The 17,944-nt window shown below is 53.1% G+C and overlaps 7 protein-coding genes across 7 annotated transcripts; 5 read left to right on the forward strand and 2 right to left on the reverse strand.

The window, feature by feature from the left end:
• Positions 1-54: 54 nt before the first annotated feature.
• Positions 55-904, forward strand: GLOTRDRAFT_104016 (uncharacterized protein; the record flags this gene model as incomplete). Its single annotated transcript, XM_007865159.1, has 4 exons — positions 55-293; positions 344-458; positions 515-647; positions 696-904. 4 exons carry the CDS (start codon positions 55-57, stop codon positions 902-904), a joined length of 696 nt encoding a protein of 231 aa, XP_007863350.1.
• A 71-nt stretch (positions 905-975) lies between these two features.
• GLOTRDRAFT_104017 (uncharacterized protein) lies at positions 976-4,308 on the reverse strand (the record flags this gene model as incomplete). The annotated part of the gene is made up of 8 exons (XM_007865645.1): positions 976-1,536; positions 1,590-1,775; positions 1,824-1,910; positions 1,963-2,163; positions 2,212-2,290; positions 2,347-2,588; positions 2,648-3,682; positions 3,733-4,308. The coding sequence occupies 8 exons, from the start codon at positions 4,306-4,308 to the stop codon at positions 976-978; spliced, it is 2,967 nt and encodes a 988-aa protein (XP_007863836.1).
• Positions 4,309-4,424: 116 nt separating this feature from the next.
• GLOTRDRAFT_56663 (rab-protein geranylgeranyltransferase) lies at positions 4,425-5,985 on the forward strand. Its single transcript, XM_007864827.1, has 9 exons — positions 4,425-4,463; positions 4,513-4,623; positions 4,679-4,806; positions 4,862-5,079; positions 5,134-5,328; positions 5,397-5,480; positions 5,539-5,613; positions 5,662-5,823; positions 5,874-5,985. Exons 1-9 carry the CDS (start codon positions 4,461-4,463, stop codon positions 5,894-5,896), a joined length of 999 nt encoding a protein of 332 aa, XP_007863018.1. The 5' UTR covers positions 4,425-4,460; the 3' UTR covers positions 5,897-5,985.
• A 3,021-nt stretch (positions 5,986-9,006) lies between these two features.
• GLOTRDRAFT_104018 (uncharacterized protein) lies at positions 9,007-13,684 on the forward strand (the record flags this gene model as incomplete). The annotated part of the gene is made up of 10 exons (XM_007865160.1): positions 9,007-9,419; positions 9,597-10,367; positions 10,425-10,775; positions 10,828-11,038; positions 11,091-12,138; positions 12,200-12,438; positions 12,489-12,743; positions 12,793-13,317; positions 13,368-13,463; positions 13,517-13,684. The coding sequence occupies 10 exons, from the start codon at positions 9,007-9,009 to the stop codon at positions 13,682-13,684; spliced, it is 4,077 nt and encodes a 1,358-aa protein (XP_007863351.1).
• A 409-nt stretch (positions 13,685-14,093) lies between these two features.
• GLOTRDRAFT_56669 (SFT2-domain-containing protein) lies at positions 14,094-15,282 on the forward strand. Its single transcript, XM_007864828.1, has 7 exons — positions 14,094-14,414; positions 14,482-14,555; positions 14,622-14,677; positions 14,734-14,754; positions 14,810-14,899; positions 14,965-14,977; positions 15,040-15,282. Exons 1-7 carry the CDS (start codon positions 14,278-14,280, stop codon positions 15,135-15,137), a joined length of 489 nt encoding a protein of 162 aa, XP_007863019.1. The 5' UTR covers positions 14,094-14,277; the 3' UTR covers positions 15,138-15,282.
• A 22-nt stretch (positions 15,283-15,304) lies between these two features.
• GLOTRDRAFT_136858 (Metallo-hydrolase/oxidoreductase) lies at positions 15,305-16,573 on the reverse strand. The gene is made up of 6 exons (XM_007865161.1): positions 16,353-16,573; positions 16,280-16,285; positions 16,110-16,219; positions 15,674-16,048; positions 15,521-15,614; positions 15,305-15,453 (listed from the first exon to the last, which is right to left on the reverse strand). Exons 1-5 carry the CDS (start codon positions 16,539-16,541, stop codon positions 15,530-15,532), a joined length of 765 nt encoding a protein of 254 aa, XP_007863352.1. The 5' UTR covers positions 16,542-16,573; the 3' UTR covers positions 15,305-15,453; positions 15,521-15,529.
• Positions 16,574-16,810: 237 nt separating this feature from the next.
• GLOTRDRAFT_136859 (uncharacterized protein) lies at positions 16,811-17,884 on the forward strand (the record flags this gene model as incomplete). Its single annotated transcript, XM_007865162.1, has 4 exons — positions 16,811-16,958; positions 17,014-17,101; positions 17,153-17,362; positions 17,421-17,884. The coding sequence occupies exons 1-4, from the start codon at positions 16,875-16,877 to the stop codon at positions 17,882-17,884; spliced, it is 846 nt and encodes a 281-aa protein (XP_007863353.1). The 5' UTR covers positions 16,811-16,874.
• Positions 17,885-17,944: the final 60 nt, after the last annotated feature.

Raw genomic sequence — 17,944 nt, forward strand, 5'->3', positions numbered from 1 at the left:
CGACCATTACTCGTCTCTAGACCCGGCTTTCTTTCGTCCGTCTTGCTCTGCGGCATGAGTCGTTTAGCTTCGTTCAAGGGGCCGTCGACACCGACGTCGTCGCCGGTGCGCGTGAAACAAGCACCTTCATCTCCCGGTCAATCTCCGTCCAAACCGTCCGAATCACCCTACCACCGCAAAGTCAGGACCCTTATGCTCGAATTACGGACGTGTGCGACCACCTGGGACAACATCGCTCTGATTGATGGTCTCAAGGCTGCGAGCTCGCTGGTAGATGCTAGGACGGAACTCGAGTGTGTGTCGACTCGCCCCATCTGACTTCAACTCGTAACCGCTTGGCTAGCAATACCCTTGGTCTGTTCCCACCGGGTAAACAACCGACCTACCACGTCGTTGAACCCAAGATAACCTTAATGGAGTCCCGGATCGCAGACTTGGACAAGGTCATCCTCAGGCTAGTGAGGGCGAAAATCACGATCGTGCTCCTCCTGGACCTGATGACCTTCCTTCGCAGAAGAAACAACTCCACAAAATGAACGTTATCATTGAAAATCTCGAGGCCATTCTGTTTGATGCCCACAAAGTGCGTGGCTGGCAATGGGCTACCGAGGAACCGCTCTGGATGACATGGCCATTGGAAAGATTTGGTCCGCAATCCTCTCTAAGGAAACTGTCTGCTTCTGATGATCTTCTAGTCTCGTCTGCTTCACAAATACTGGTTCCTTACCGGCGTTCTCTGGAGATGCATATAGACATCGTCAATACCCTCCGGTCGCATTCAGTCCCATTCGAGACATCACGTTCAGCGATCGCAGATTGGGCTGCTCAACCGCACCTCGATGAGGAAGGCTGGGACGCAAGATGGGAAGAACTTTGCTCCGTCGAGATAGACGGATGGGATTAACCCGAGCAGTAGTCATGGCGGGCGGAGAAAAAAGCACAATACAGGCTATACAATACAGAAGCGCTACAGTCCTAATCTTCATCGTCCGATATATGAATCTCATCCGCATTAACCTGCGTTGTGGTTTCCTCGGCCTGCGATTCCGTTATGTTGACATTATGTTTTGAAGCCACGAACGCTGGCGCTCCCTTCACACCGCCGGCCTGCCGCTCAACAGCCACCATAGGATCAGCCGCATCCGCTGTCTCAGCATCTGGAGACTGTGTGCTGTTCTTCTTCGTTGCCATTGTCTGCGCAGCCAGGTACGATGCTTCCGTATTAAACTGGGCTTGTACGCTGCGCTTGATCCGCAACATTTCTCTGAAGGTATCCTCGGAGCCCGTTTCGATCTCGAAAGCATTCCACTCTGCCCAGAACTCTGGATGTAATCGTGGATCGCAGAATTGCGAAGCATGGGCATAGATGGCGCGGGCACGGTCGATCTCGCCGAGCTTGCGCTCTAGGTTTGCAAAGCGCAAGCACATCTGAGCAGTCTGACGGTTCGGAAGAATCTCGATGGCACGCTCGTATATCGGTCGGGTTGCTGGAAGTCCGTAGTTGGCCGCGGCTTTAGCGATGTATAGCGTGAACATCTGCAAAGCCGTCGCGTTAGCGAAGTATAGCCCAGCCTTTGCGCTAGACTCACCTCGAACTTGTCCTCGTCTGCTATTACTTGCGTCGCGCGATCATATATGGCCATGGCACGTTTCGCGAGGCCATACTCCTCTTCCAGCTGGGCGTACATGAGGAAGAGCGGCTTGCACGACTTCGGCGGACACTTCTCCAGGGCCTGCTCGAATAAGTCACGCGCTCGTTCGAGTTTTGAGCCACCCTGCACGAGTGTGAGTTCCTTGAGAGCACTAGGGAACAAAGCACGCACGTATCGCTTCACAAATTTAGAGAGGTAGATATTCCAGATCTCGAAGGAGATAGGGAAAGTAAATAATTCCACTCCTCGCTCGTAAACCTAGAACATTTCGATCAGCAGGCGTTATGAGGATCGAAGAACAGAACATTACCTTGAAACTCTCCTCAAAGTAACTGTGTTCCTCAAGGAAAGCGGCATAATTTACTATGATCTGAGCATTCGCTATCCGTAATTCTAGGATCTTGTCGTAAACGGCCTTCGTGGACTCGACCGTTCCAAGAGACTCCTCGAGATCGACGTAGAATGACCAAAGCTTGAGGGATTTGAAAAGACGCATCTGGACAGGAAGAGACTGGGACATTGTGAGATACATGTTAACTGTGAACTTCTTGGCACTTACGTGATCATGGTAGTTGACCTTGGTGTTCTTCGGTATAGCGGCGGCGCGTTGCATTACTCGAATTGCTTCATCGTAATTCCTATAGTGAGGGCAACAGTCAGGGCCGGATGAGAGGGTTTGCTCAGTGCAGCTTACTCTTGCCGCAGCTCCATTTCTGCCCATTCGCACCACACCTCTGCCAGGTCTTCCACTGTCTTGAAGTTGACCTTGGTAGCCTTTTCGAGAATTTTACGGGCACTGTCAAGGTCAGGCTCCGCTTGGCCCTGCGTACCTCCCTCTTCGTAGAATTTGGCAAAGTTGACATAGAGTCTGTATAAATTCGCCGTGGCCCTGCGAGGATTGATGGTCTCGAGCGCTTTCGTATAGGTTTCGGCGACCTGATGAAGGTCAACGTCAGTCCCAGACATCATCCAAGGAGAATATCAGATGGGTGAACCTTCTCATCGTCGTTACCCCACAACGCGATTCGCTTCTCCCATTCTTGGACGTCGTTTGGATTCCGTCTTAATAAAACATCATTTACCAAAAACGGCCGGCGGTCCATGAGCTCCTCAAACTCCTTCATCCTTGTATCCAGTTCAGCTTCCGTCTCCTGGACGTCTTCTTCATCTTCGTCCTCGTCAGGATTGGCTATGCTCTCCATCATAGCACTGATCAGCGACTCGCTGAATTCTGCGTACGCGTCGAATATTTGGGTGAAGTCTCGGATGGTCACGACCTCTGCCATTCCCGCCTCGAAGGTAGCCTTGGCCCGTTCAAACTCGCCGCGCTTGATCCAGTACGTCGCCAGTCCGCTCCATAGTCGTCCAGCTTGGTCTCTGTATACCTCCAGACCGTCCCGATGGACAATGCGCTCTATGTTGAGCTTCCTAGGACTAGCCGGATCCTCATCTTCGTCATAGGGAGTACCAGGCTTGCCATCGGCTGACACAGGAACTGCCGGTCCGCCAAATCGAATCAAGTTGCCTTCAGTTGAAGCTGGCTCCGCGTCCACGGCTGCAGCTTCAGCCTCTTCTTCAACCCGGTGGTTCTCGATTGTGTCTGACACGTCAAGCCCGACCTCTTCGGCGTATTGCTCGACAACTTCCAGCCATTCCGTTAACAACTGGTATGGGCTCTTGCCTTCAGGACTCGTGTATTCTCCACGCGCCGCCTTACGTGACAGTGACAGTAGCAACTTCGCTGCCTCTAATGGACGAGGTGAGGGGTTCTCCGGTGCTAATAGAAGAGATGTATAGTGTTCTGTCACCGAGGGGTCGACAGCAAGGTAACGACGGTATACCGCGACCATTGTCGACCCGCCTTTGGCCTCTGCCCAGAGAAGATAGCGGACCCATATACGATGGTGGAGAGAGGGAGGTAGTGTTCGCAGTGCACGGTCGTAGGTACGTCGACAGTGGGAGTGGGAGATGGGAGGAGGGCACATCGGGTGATTGAATATAGAGAGATACATCAGCCATAACCTTGGCATCTTATGCGTGACCATCAGACAGTACTGTGGAAGAAGACGCATAGACGTACTTTGGGTAGCCACATTAATGCTCTCTCAAACGTAGCTATCAGCGACTTCCACTCTTCCCAGCCCACTATACCGTCCAATCCACCTTCCCATCGTTCCAAGTCATCTTGTTCGTCCTCGAGGGCCTCTTTCATTTCAGGGAACTTCTTTTTACCTCCGGCCCTCCTACGGACCACAGGCTTGCCTAGGACATAGTACATTCGCGTCTGGAGATACGACTTCCATAGCTTGAACATGCCAGGGAACTGGACGAGAGCAGCCTCATAGAGGTAAGTGAGACGTTGAAGGGCTTTCCGAGCGGTAGGTGAAGCGAGAGGGCCTAGTACAGCGGCTACTTCGTCTGATACATCCAATCGTTCCGTCTTCTGGACAGCATTGAAGGCCTCTCTTGCGTTTTGGATAGTATTCCACCAGTGTCGGAAGGATTGAGGGTTGCGTAACAAGTCCTCCTCTCGGTTGACATCTTTCGTCGAAATAAGGTCGGGATGCGTGGCAGGAGTCGGAACAGGGAACGTCAAAGGGAACAAGGCGGCTAGGGTTTCTACGGAGGGCGCATCCTTCTTGTCAACCGAGGGCATTTTTAAGACTTTGACAGCGTTCTAAGTAACCGCAACGCCAGAGTGAAGTCCGAAGACAAACCAGACGCGCTGCCGCCACAAGTGAAGTTCCCACGAATACCTTGCTTGCGATCGCTGCGAGGGAATAGTATCGGTCGACCAACACCACAAGGATGGTACGAGCAGTTTAGCCTCCCCCGCAGCGCGACTCATCAATGCGCGTAGCATGGCGCCAGACGTACGCGACAAACTCCAGAGGCCATAGCAGCTCGCAAACAACGAGAGCAGTCTAAACTGAAGGACTATCTATCTCTCACTGAGGATGTTATAGCAAGAGTAAGCTGGAACTTAACCAAGAGGTCACGGCTAATCGACCCGGTCTGCAATTTAGAGGAAGAAGTCTGACTGGAGCAAGGATTCTTTCGATCTTACGACTCGAGTCCTCCAGATCAACCCGGAATTCTATACGGTTTGGAACTACCGGAGAAATATCATGAGCTACGGGTTATTCGTAGAAAGGTAGGTCGGAAGACTGCGCGTGGTACGTCGACAGTATGAATATTCCGATTACCAGCTCCCCGGAATCAATCAATGACCTCCTCTCGGATGATCTCTCAATGACTACGATGGCATTGAAAGCGCACCCAAAGGTGTACTGGATCTGGAATCACAGGCGGTGGTGCTTAGAGAACGTCCCAGATGGTCCAGGTGACTCCCATGACTGGAAGAAAGCAAATTGGAACAGGGAGCTCGCCGTCGTAGAGAAGATGTTGGACGCTGACGCACGGAATTGTAAGCCTTATTCAGATAGAAATGTCTTTCTCATGCTGGTGGACGTTTGCATAGTTCATGCTTGGAATTACAGACGATACGTCCTCGCTAATATGCCTGAGCGGCGTCCCGAGGCCGCCGAATTAGCCTACACGACGCGAAAGATTGAGGCCAACTTCTCCAACTTCAGTGCATGGCATCAAAGATCGAAAGTATACACATCCCTATGGGAGAGCGGGCAGCTGAATCGGGAGAAGTCCATACGAGACGGTAAGCCAGTCAGGTAATACTTTGACCCCCCTACGCAATAATGCCAAGTACATCCACATCTTTGGAAGAGCTTGAACTTGTGAAGAACGCCATGTATACCGACCCCAACGATCAGAGCGCATGGCTATACCATCGATGGCTCATTGGCTCGGGTGCGTCTCCCGCTCTGTTCTCGGAATCAGCTCAAGAATTGAGTATTCGCTTGTACAGGGAACGATCGCGAGATACTGGAGAGTGAAATCACGGCTATCGAAGAACTTCTGGAAGAACAGCCAGATAGCAAGTGTGAGTTCGTTCGTCTCAGTTACTTTCTTGCTCTAAGTCCGCGACTAGGGTGCATCGAATCCCTGGTGCACTATAAGAGGCTCTTAATCAAGAACCATTCCGCGGAATTCGGGGCTGAGCAGACCAAGGGGTTGTTGAGTCAGTGCGTCAGCTTTCTCCTGCAATTACAGACCTTGGATCCCCCAAGAAGGAATATGTATCAAGACATAGGTCAGTGCGCGAGCATCTCTTCGCCGCGCTCCCCTGCTCATCCTCAGCAGTAGATACTCTGTCCGCTACTTGATCTCACGTTATCCCTGTCTCGGTGCTTCGCGATCCAAGCGTCTCGAACAGAAGTCTGTTGTTTTCAAATGCTATGTTACGAGCTCCTGCAAGACACATGCGACATTTCTGGACCGCGACGATACAATACAATTCCCTTTACTTTGTTTTCTACATTTTCTGTGCATATTTCAGACTGACACTCATCAACCCACGCGAGAAACAATCATGACGGTCGCAGCGCGTGATCTAGCACTTGCACTCGCCCGGCTTGCAGGCGCACCTGAAGAAGTTGAAGTTAGTCCCTGTGCGTCTATTGACCGCTCCTGTATCACATACTGAGCACCGCAGGCAGAGCCGCAGCTGCAGTTGGCAGAGCCACAAGCCTGGTTCTTGACGACCTCGGTAGTCTGCAGAGGAGCCATACCTGGTCAGTCTGCAGAAATGTACAAAGGGTCCCTGTTACGCACAGCGAACATGTTTGTTGTAGAAGAGGTTAAGAGCAGGTGAGTTGCTTCGATAAGATGAGTAGTGTTTGGGATCCTGGTTTCTACGGTCGGTGTGCTCCGTATTTATGCTGTCTCCTATCTGTTTACTCATGTTTGTTTCGGTGCGATTTCTCCAAGTTGTGATCACAACTCACCACAGCTCAGGCCCATTGGTCCAGATCTGCCGTCTTCCCGCTGGGACCTTCTGTGCTAACTATGGATGGGCAGCTGTCCCGTAAGGCTGTCTGATACAGCCGCTGTGCAACGCTGGTCGATCCGTAAATCTCCAAAAGCGTCCGGAACACCATAACAGGTGTTTCTAGGAGGCATTTCTGCCATGTTCGCTAGCTGATTCTCTGTGAATGACGTAGGCTCGTGACCCTCATCAACTTCCAAGCATCTGTGGCCTTTTCCACGCATCTCCTTTAGATCCCGCAGGAAGGTTTGGGAGTTCGGTATAGCGTCGGGTTCACTAGGTTGCAGCGGCTTCTAGCTGACGGACCCGAAACCACTTCGCGCGCTGAGCGATAAGATATGCTGGGCTTATCTGATGGCCGCCGCGCCTTCAGAGTACTAACATCTGAGTTGCATCACACTTGCCAGTTAGAAGCTGGTATGAATTCAAAGTCACCCATTCAATAATTCAAGTGATGTATGTGTTCTTGCTCGGGTATACTGAGCGTTCGCACGTTGCGTTCGCCCTGAAATAGCACGGCATGAAACGGCTACCTCTGAATTGCTGTAGAATCGTCGTTCTGTCCGTGTCTTTCTCGGACACGTCATGTCAAGGTGAGTGCAGTTGGCTCCGATAGCTGGGGCCCAGCCGCAGCTGCCGCTCGACAGAACGGCAGCGGTTCGCAGCCATGCCCGGCTTGAATTGTTGCCGTATGTCCGATCCATCTATCTGAGAAAATGACATGGCACTGATACCGCGTCCCGCCTTCGCCAGCTGTGTGAATGCGCAGCTGAAAGCCGCATTCAGCGTTTATCTCGAAGTTGAGGGGTTTGTGCCCGCTACAGCGTAGGTGCCGCTTGTCTCCCCAACGGCCGAGATGCTACGCCGACCATCCGGGTTAATCCTGCTAGATCGAATGCCGTATAAGCTGTGTGAGGCGGAAAGCATATGGGGCAGCAGAACTGGACAATCGATGGTTGTTCATCAGGTATCTCGTCCTACGCTTTCGGACCTTCCTTGAGGTGTCCCTGTGTACTGACAGGAGCTCTGGCCGTATTTTCCCCAAACATCAGGACCCACAGCTGTCACGCTTCAAGGAGGAGAGTATAACCAGCGAGCGTCCCTGTCACGTTTGCTTTTTCCGCACTTTGCGCCAACTGACTGTCCCTTAGATGTCTAAACAAGCTAGCCCAGGAGGGGCCCTCCAGTCCAGATACCCGCATGCAGAACCGTCGCGGATCATTTGACGGGCATGTTCCGAGGGATTTGTGCTCGAGTCGGGTTGAAGGTCGATTTGCATGCCTATCTTGCCCCAGCTCTAGAAATCGCTGAGTAGGGGGCTCCACTTACTTTCTCTCCTTGATGAGATATTGCGGCTATGCTATCTCCTATCGCTGAACCCCGCCTCCGCTCCTCGCTTCCTCGGGGCCTTTAATACGGTCAAGTCAGATGATACTGGATGTTACTTCCTGTTGACGGGGTCTCAAGAAATCTCGCAAGTGCTGTGCGATGCCCCAAGTAGCACCGGGAGAGCTGGGGTGTCATTTACAAGTGTGCGATGGTCACCTCGGGTTCGTTGAAGTCATCTAGCGTGGTTCGAGGGGGTAGATATCCCCCTTTCCTGATCCCAGGGTATTTCCCGCCTCCGCTGTTTTATCTATGCATGTTTGGATTCAATGCCCTTGTGAAGTGGATCGAACCAGACCAGATAGCAGTCGTATGTGGCAGTCGATCCCATCCGTCCCGGTGTATTTGCCATGAAGGCACATCTCTGAAGCATTCATTATGACTTGATGTGCATTGTTCAGCCTGCAGACGTTTCTATATGTACCTGTTATAATAGCGAAGGACATCCATTCAACTTAACCTTATGCCGAAGTGTCCGGGCGGCAGCCATTGGACGATACAATACATGCGCGTCGCTGGGATCGTCTATACTCTTGGAGCCCGGTGATACTCCGGCTATAGAAGCATTTATCTCTGCCCTTCGTCGCACTTTCGTCGGCTCCCCGCGCACCCTACTACACCCTCTGTGTGTCCTCGAACGTGGCCGAAAATATGTGTTCGACGTTACCGACGCCTGCTATTCTCTCCTGTAATATGCCGTCAATTCGTGAAATAAAGTGGGTCACAATGCGATTTTGGCTTGAACACGTCTTGATGCATGCACGAACAATCCTGTCGATTTGCCCATTGAGCTGTGGCGACCAATGAAGGTGCTGCGGCAAGTTCCGCCCTCCCTCGTGTCGGCAATGAGGCAGTCGCGCACAGAGCTGAGTAACTTGCAGTGCGGTCCAGGGTATCCTCTATCCCTCTCTCCCCCGTCTCCTCTCTCTCTCATAAGTTTTGTACTGTGTTTTACGTCTAATGGACCGCTCAGACAACGTTCCCCAGCTCTTCTCGAGGGGTTCGACTCCGCCTGGCTCCCAATCCCAACTCCCGCCGTACGGTCCTCATCTGCCTCCATCCATGCTATCGCAGCAAGCACGCGTATCTCCCCCTCTATCTCTTCATGAATCCACACGCTCCTCGCCTCCGAACCATCTTGATTCCTTGTTTCAGAACCTCAACGCTGCTCCGGCTGGCGGGAGCGGAATTTCTTACGGACCGCCTGTACATAATAATAACTCGGCGCCTGCAACCCCCATGTCGTCCATGACGGCGTCCTCAGCACCGGGTGCCGCGGCTACGGATAGACAGAGCGCCTTATTATCTCTTCTGGGGTCTGTAGGCTCATCTGCTCCCGCTGCGCCTGAGGCTAGTGCCAGTGAAGCGCCCGCTCCCCAGCAAATTCCTACACCTCCTGGATCGGCTCAGAGAGCTGGTTATGCAACCAGCAATGAGGCCCGGGGCAACTTTTTGCTGGAACAGCTGATGTCAGGGTAAGTCGCAGTTCTCAGTGGTGGGAGCGCGATAGTCTGCACAGTGTTGCGACGGAAGCTCTCGCGGAGCTTGGCTGTTGACTTTGGACGTGGATCCAACGGACTGCATGCGGTCTTTATACAGCCCTTCCTGGGATCGTGCTTCAGTATGGCATATATCTAACAATTTCTCAATAGTAACGCACCGCGGTCCGATTACACTGATTCCCAGCGCAACATTCAGCCTTCGGGCTCCTCTCCTAGCTATATTGATTCCTCGCTTGACACGCCTTCACACCATGAAAACGACATATATGACATTCTTGGGGCCTCGTTTGGTCCGCATGAGGCTTCCCGTGAGCCTGCTGCGCGCCCGTCACAATATCCTGCCCAGCAACCTCCACCACAACCTCCTTCCCCGACACGGAAATCTATGTTTGATTTTGTATCTCCATTCGACGCACTGGCGTCCTCGTCTTCTTCGGCGAAGAAGAAGCCTGCCCCCGCTGAGCCGCCGAGCGAAGACTCCTGGACTTCGGTGTCTGTTTCCACGGACCCCAAGCGGAAATCCGTCGAGAATCTTATGGACCAGTTGACAAGGGGACAGCCACCTTTACCGGCTCCTCAACGGGCGCAGGCACCCCAGAGCTCCTATGATCCCTACCAACGCAGTGATGACTCTTCCGCCGCTGAACAGGCCGGGCCTATCTTGCCTCCCCCTCCCTTGCCTCCGAAGCCAGCCGAACATGTCTCTCCTCGAGCGTCGCCCCCGAAGGTTGCTGCTCAGCATCGTCAACAACAACCCCGGTCGACTGAGTCGCCCCTGGGCCAGCCCGGAGGGCAAGGAAATGGCCCACCCGGGCGAAGAGACAAGGAAAGTTCTCCTGTGCCTCGATCCAAGAATGGTGGGCATGACGGCAGAGGCGGTAAGGCTGCTGGCCAGCGAAACAAATCTCGTGCAAGCCCTGGGTAAGTCTATCCTGTCGTACATCCTGCTATCACGGTTAACTCCTACTTCATGACTAGTCCTCACACCCAAAACATATTCGTCGATGTCTCTCAGCCCTTGGACGAGATACAAGCCCCTCGGGATGCCGTCAAGTCAACCGCCATAGCCCTCGTGAAAGTTGATTCGACGTTCCTGCCCGGTACGACTATAGGCGCTACGCACTGGGTAGCATATGCGATGACCCGAGGACGTATTCGCGTCATATCCAGGTCAAGTGGCGATCGTACGCTCTTGCAACTCCCTCCTATCTTCCCCCAGTCTACGGCTGTCACCGACATGGCGGTATACCGCAACAGGCTGGCCGGTGTGACGTCCGATGGAGGCTTCGTGGTTTGGGACTTGCCTGAAGTCATCACAGACGATGTTCCGTAAGTGGATTGTGTCATATCTGTTCCCACCTGGCTTAACGTACGGTTACAGTGGTCAGTTGTTGCTCTGCGTTTACCCCTCTAGCGGAGCGGAGGCGCTACACAGTGTCAAATGGCATCCGAAGGACCCGGATACGCTGGCCGTCGCGTCGGAGAGCAAGGTCTATCTCATCAACATAGCGGATGCTGCCCATGCCTTTGGTGGTGATCCTATTTCTCAGTCCGAGCTATCGCGCACGAGTCATATCTTCAATATGTCCGCGGTAAGTCTGGCAAAGCAGGATCTCCTTTGTTTTACTGAATGATTTATCATAGCCCCTCATCTCCTTCGACTTCGACGTCTACAACTATGCAATTGCTACGATTTCTGAGGACTCTGCCCTGACGTACTGGAGTATTCGTGATAGACTGCCTTTCTGGTCACAAAAAATCCGAGGAGAAGACCTTCCATCTTCCATTACTATAGTGGACAACGGAGTTGTCATTGGCCGGAAGAACGGTACCATTTTCCAGCTCCTCCCAATTATGAGCAAGAACGTCCTTTCTTCTGTCAAGTTCGTAAATGGGGACAAGGACGACCCTGATATGTTCGGCCATGCGAATTATGACTCTCGAATACAAACTCTCTGGATTGCCAACAACAGGCGGGATAGTATGATCGCGCTGAAAATCAATATTGAGCTGCCCGAAACTCATGCCAACGGCGACGAAGTGAGAGGAGCTTTCGACCGGGTGGTTGAGTTCGGCGGACCCAAGCCAACTATCCACTTCGTCATCCTTACCGGCGATGCCGATCCTCACGGAGACGAGGCCCGTGCTGCTTGCGTCGCGGCAAAAGTGCCCCCGGGAGAGTTAGCGCTGGTTGCGTTTTCCGTTCACTCGGGTGGTGTCGACCAGGTGCTGATCCGCAAGGAATGGTACGATTCGGCCCTCGCGAGTGTCTCCTCTAGATTCCCGACATCTGTGCCTCCTGTTGCTGGGCCTGCAACTCGCGGCGATATCGGCAGGAAACGCCAGGTTCAGTCTATCCAAGATGTCCATGGACCTCTGCAACAGTCCTATGCCGCTCAGTCTGTCGGTCTGTCCGCTGCTCCTGCCAGACCCAGAACCCCTCCATCCGAGGAGGTCGATAGTGAACAGGCTCGCGAGGAAGGCCGTTTCCAAGACATGAAAGGGAAAGCAGCTAAGGGCAAGAGCGTCGGCTGGAAAGACGGTGACTCTGGCAAGGAGAGGGCCGGCAAGGAAGAGCAGGCACTGGCTGATCCTTCTGTTCCGAGCAACATCTCGAAGGAGATGAAGAGGATGGAGGAGAGCCTCCATACCCGACTCGGCCGGCTGATCGGAAAGGAGTTGGATAAGCAACGTGTGTACCCACTCCTTATCAGGTTGGTTTAACCCGGTAGCTGAAGTAATTCTCCCAACAGACCAACGGTTGGAGGAAGTCAGGGTCAGCGAGCAGGCAGCTGATTTCGCTAGACAAGAGAAACTTCTGAAGCTGATTTCGAACGAGTTGACAAAGAACACGACTCGCGTCGTGGAAATGGCGGTCAAGAATGAAGTGCAAAATTCCGTCCTGCCGTCTCTCGAGAATATCACCAAAAATGAGGTCAAGTCTTTGGTGAATGGCCAAATAGCAAAGGGCGTTTCAGACGCCGTGAAGCAGGTACGCTGTTCGTTCTTCGTCTTCAGCTGGTTCTGAATCTCCGTCCGTAGAGTCTACCAAACGAGATTGAAAGGATGCTGTTGCGTCCTGACGTTTCCACTCACTTCGCTAGGAACTTCTCTTCAACAGTCACGCCGATTATCGAGCGTCAGGTCAAGGACGCTGTTACTAAGACCCTCATACCGGCTTACTCGCAACAGACCTCTTCCATGCAACAAGACATATCTCATGAGATCCGCTCTGAGCTTGCAACCCTCAGGAAGGACATCATGTCATGGCAGACCGAGACACTGCGGGGACATGAGGTACGTGCGGCCAGTGAAAGCTAGCGGTCCAAGTCTAATGTTTGCGCAGTCTCTGATCAGAGAGCTCGAGCAAAATGTCCGGACCCTGTCTGATCAAGTCAAATATTTGAGCATGAATGCTTCCTTGAGCGTTCCCTCTAGCCATCACGCCCTCCAAAATCGTGCCTCTCCAGTCCCCAGTAGTTCACAGACTAGCCTCCCTCAATATAATCAATCTCATATGCGACAGCCGAGTCTACCGACCGCCTCGCAGTCGTCGGCATACGCTCAGAGTCATGGGCCATACCAACCTCTGGGTCCGTCCTCTGTCCCTGGACCATGGATGCCACCCAACATCGCTGCCCCCCAAGCGTCCCACCCTATCGCACCTCCTCCGCCTCCACCACCTCCTGTCATCCGACAGACGCCTCCTGCCACAAATGAAGAGTGGGATGACACGTATCTGGCCGTCCTGGGCACTCAGGATCCCCGACAGCTGCGCGAATTGCTGGCGCGGTCCAATCCTGAGGTTATCATGCCCCTGTCTGGCCCCAGTCCTTTGTCGCAAGCGGTAGTCCTGACACTTGTCCATCGAGTGAGTACAGCGGCGTGTATCAAATGTATGTTCGTCTAATGTCCCTCCAGCTGGCCGCCGCCGTTGGCGAGACGTCCCCTGTCGATGAAAGCTTCAAGTCATCTCTCTGGTGGCTGCAGCGCGCCGCCTCCATCCTCAATACCAATGTATGATCTTCTTTCTGAGCTTCATACCCAGCTTCTGATCTCTCCATACCTAGGACCCTCTAATCTCTCCATACATCGCCCGCGTGCTACCTAACGTCCAACAGATGCTTAATACTACAAGACAGCGCCTTTCTATTCTCCCCGGTGGCTCGCCTCAGCTGCAAGACTCAGCTAGGGTGATCTCCGATGTTCAGGACGTCCTCAGTCGCAAGCCGCTGTAGTCGTTCTCCGGAAAGTTTTACTGCTCTGTCCTTTGCCGGTGGCTTTGTTGATCCAAGGCCGCACCCTTGTTACTGAATCTTGCTTTCTAGTCTCGCTTTGCGCACGGTACGAATCTTACGAGTTCGATGAACTGTTACGTCTTGTCTCCTTACGATGTTATACCAAGTCTTCGATAGACGGCGCTCGGGCATGTTCTGTATACGTATTACCACCATGTTCAGGCATTATTCTAGCACTACGGAGCAAAAAGAAATATATACAATGCATATTGGAAGCCCTTTCTATCACACTCCTGAGAACGGCCATCATATCTGAATCCCAGTGCTCTGAGAGCACTGACATCGAGGGCCGGAGTGATGCATCGGAGGTTAGAAGGCTGCGACTGACATTCGCCGAGTTGCCCACGTTGCGGGCCCAAGGTCAGAAGCTGAGACTGATTCGTCCGACCCGTTCTTTACGTGCAGCAGGCTGCGGAACGACGTACGACCACCGGCATCCACATTCGACCTCCCTACTCGTATCCTTTCTGTCCTTGAACCTCATCTAATTCCGAACTGAGCCCGTTCAAATCCTCAAGCACCAGTAGTATATCATGGCATCTTCGAAAGGGTGGTTTAACCTTGAGGCCGCGTCAAGCGTCATCCCAGACAACCAGTTCTTCGAGGGGGACTCGGCGTTTTCGTTCCTGGGGTTGACGAGGACGCAGAGGCTGTATGGCTTTGTGGGATGGTGAGCGCTACGCCGAGCCCTCTTACACAATGACACTGACTGCTGGCACGGTGGCGGGGCCATGCAGTCTCGTAACGGGTTTCATACTGAGTATTATCGGGTCGGCGTTGCTATTCATTGGCTTGCTAGGGAGTTTTGCGCGTGAGTCGCCGGAGGCCTTGCTTCGTACGGGGTTCAAGTTCATTGACCTTCCCACTTCGCATGAAGTGCTCTATGTCTTGGGCACAATCATTTCGCTCGTCGGCACTGGATTCTTAATAGGCGTACGTCTATCCTTTCTCTTCTATTGTTCAGGACTTGACCATTTGTGGAAATGTAGTTCTTTAAGCAACTCAAGCTCGTATGTATAATCTCGTTAGCGTCCTCCAACGGTGGACTGATATGCTATGGGACAGATGTTCAAGCCCGTCCGAGTGCTCGCCACGATTATCTTCCTCGGGTCTATAGTGCTGGTCTTCGTAGGTGCCTTCGTCATAGGCAGCGACGTACGTGCGCTTTCTATTCTCATCCTCACTACGCCACATCTTGACCATGCGTTCAATCACTGCAGCTTCTGTGCATCCGTAAGTTCCCTCCTTGCGTCTCGCCTTATTTTGCGAACCCCCGTGCTAACCTGGTTTCCTAGTGTTCGTGATCATCGAGTACCTTGCATACACATGGTACACACTCTCGTACATTCCTTACGCCCGGACGGCTGTTCTCAAAATGGTGGGCATGTCCTAAGTGTTGTACCCTTGCCTGTCCTGGACCGCATGTATGCCATACCCCTTACGGCTGTGTACAATATTCTGTTATGTCTGGACCTTTTTTCGGTGGTTACGGTAAAATCTGGTCATGTCAGTACTCACCCAATAATGCAATGCAAAATCTAATGGTGCTGTAGAACAAGAGTGGTGACACTTTCTGAGTCATTTATCATACAGCAACTGGGTTCTGCATCTTACACTGCCGTTATACATATACATATATAATCATGCTGTTGTAGTACACATTTAGTTATCTTCCAACCCGCTTTCTTAGTCACAGACGGCTAGCTGGCCTGAGAAGACGTCAGATATAAGTGCATGGCTTTACGACTACCAAAATGTAGGCAGCAGCAGACATACCTCATTCACTCACCCCCTGAAGCTGTTCTTCATCTCTCGCAATGTGTCCATGATCGAGCCCTCAGGTGTGCCTTGGGATGCTCCCGTGGCACTCCTACGTACCTCTTGCATCAGCACTGGCGGTTGCAACACTAGAGCCGGAGGGTGACTCACAAGATAGAACTGCTGGTCAACCTCATGAAGGGGTTCCACTCCTTCTCGTCGCCGATGGTGGTCAACCCTGTTGTGATGTCGTTCTTCTTGACTAACTCCTCCAGCCTACCGAGCGCCTTGTTTTCGGGATCTACGCTCTTGGCAAAGGCAAGGTTGCCTTTGGTATACTCGTGCCCATTGAACACAATGGTCTCCGGAGGCAAGGTCGATAGGTACGACAAGGCCTTGTTCATCTCATCCCCAGTTCCCTCGAAAAAGCGACCGCATCCGGCGATGAATAGGGTGTCGCCGGTGAAGACGCCTCCTTTGTGGGGGGAGGAGTCGGTAACGTGATAGCAGATGGAGTCTTGAGTATGGCACGGCGTCGCGAGACATCTAGGGGTGGAGATGGATGTGGGTCAGAATGTTAAGTGCAGAGCACAGATGATCGGCTTACTTGACGGAGATGGAGTCGACCTTGAATTCATCTTTGTCCTTGACGAGGTTGGTCAATGCCGGGATCTGTTTGCTGCCTCCGTAGATGGGGGCGCCAGGGTAGGCTTCAGCCTGGACAGACGCGTCAGGCTACCGTACCTTGACCTATTAGTAATCAAGCTTGCTACATACGAATTTCTACTTCCAGCGGACGACGGTCAGCAAAGTTTAGAGCAATTTATTTATCAAAGCAAGCCGCAATCACCTGGTTTCCACCGCTATGGTCGTGGTGATGGTGAGTGGTGATAGCTGCAACGATCTCTACACCGAGTTTCTGCGCAGCGGCCTGGACCTTGGGCACATCGTACGGGTCGACGGCGGCGGCCTTGTTTCCCTCTGAAATAATCAAATACGCGTAGTTGTCCGAGCGGACAGGGACCTCGACGATGCGCATGGCGGCGGGGACAGAGGAGGAGAATGCACGCCTGGCTGTGGCTGCTGTGAGTCTGGAGAGCATGATGGCATTGGGCCGGCGGCACATGCTTCTAATAGGCTTGCCAAACTGGGATTGTGGCTGCTGCGCGCTGAGACTGTGTTGCAGTGGGACGGTGAATCAAAACATCAGTTGGTCAGTTTCTCTGGCAGTTCTCGCTGATGCCTCCGGCCACCGCCTCGAGTTACGTCCCCAGGCTACGCTGCATGCAGACGCGAGCGCTCTCCTTTCTTCCGACCTGTACATGCCGACGACTTGTGCTGGGCACGACGACTCCCCGTGTCGGACAAAGTCATGGAACACAATCCAAGCTCCTGCTCAAGCTGGATTAAGCGCTACGCGGTCTTCGTTCTTGCCGCTGTCTCTGGCGATAGACAAGTGAGGCGGACCTCTGTCTGGCTCGTACTGCGACTGACAACCAGGGATCAACTAGAGTAAGCGGCAAGAGGGAGACCCCGAAGAGGACGACCCGGAAGAAGGGCTTGCCTCTGACATTTCCTGCACAAGACATTCACTGGCAGGTATGGCGTCCTTGAACAAATCGTACATCTGTTTACTCACTGCGCAGCTAGTTGGCTGCCAAGGCTTCAGTCACTCAGGGACTGTGACACCCAACAGCACTTCTTCCTCATCTATATCTGCAACAATTCCAGCACCTAATACGACGACTATGGGGGTTACATCCCCATCATCCCCGTCTTCGACGGCTGTAAGCGGTGACAGTCCATCCGAAAGTAGCACTATGCCAGTGGTCTCGTCTTGCACAGCAAGTCCTGCGTCCGGTGAGATTTCCCATTCTGCACCAGCCTCACTGTGTATATTGATACCGGCACAATTTAGGGTGCAGCACACTATCGACTGACTCTGCGCCCAAGGCACCGTCCACCATTATTACCTCTTCGTCTAGCTATTCGTCCGGAGCAACGGCATCCATTGGATCGTCTTCGATTATCTCCACCCCATCCGAGTCCGGGCTGTTCCAATCCGGCTCCCAGGATCTCCGTGCCGCTCGTACCAACACAGGTGCCATCGCGGGCGGCGTCGTAGGCGGGGTCGTTGCCCTCCTTGCCGCAGCCACACTCCTCATCTGCCTGCGGCGCCGCGCGCGGCGGAAGCGTATCCCGCCGTCGGCAGAATTCATGGCATACTCCTACGCTCGGGCACGGCCGGGAACACCGAATAACCCCATGTCGATGTACTTGGTAAACAAAGACTTGGAAGAAGCGCCGCCGCCGTTTGAAGCGTCGTCGTTCCATGAGCGGATTATTGAAAAGGCGCCGATTGCAGCAGGGCGTGCCTTGTAGGGCAAGGGTCGTGCGCATGTCTAGTAGTAGTAACTTATGCATTGCGACGGGGGTGAGGGG

Source organism: Gloeophyllum trabeum, assembly GCF_000344685.1.
Source record: "Gloeophyllum trabeum ATCC 11539 unplaced genomic scaffold GLOTRscaffold_00003, whole genome shotgun sequence".
NCBI lineage: Eukaryota > Fungi > Basidiomycota > Agaricomycetes > Gloeophyllales > Gloeophyllaceae > Gloeophyllum > Gloeophyllum trabeum.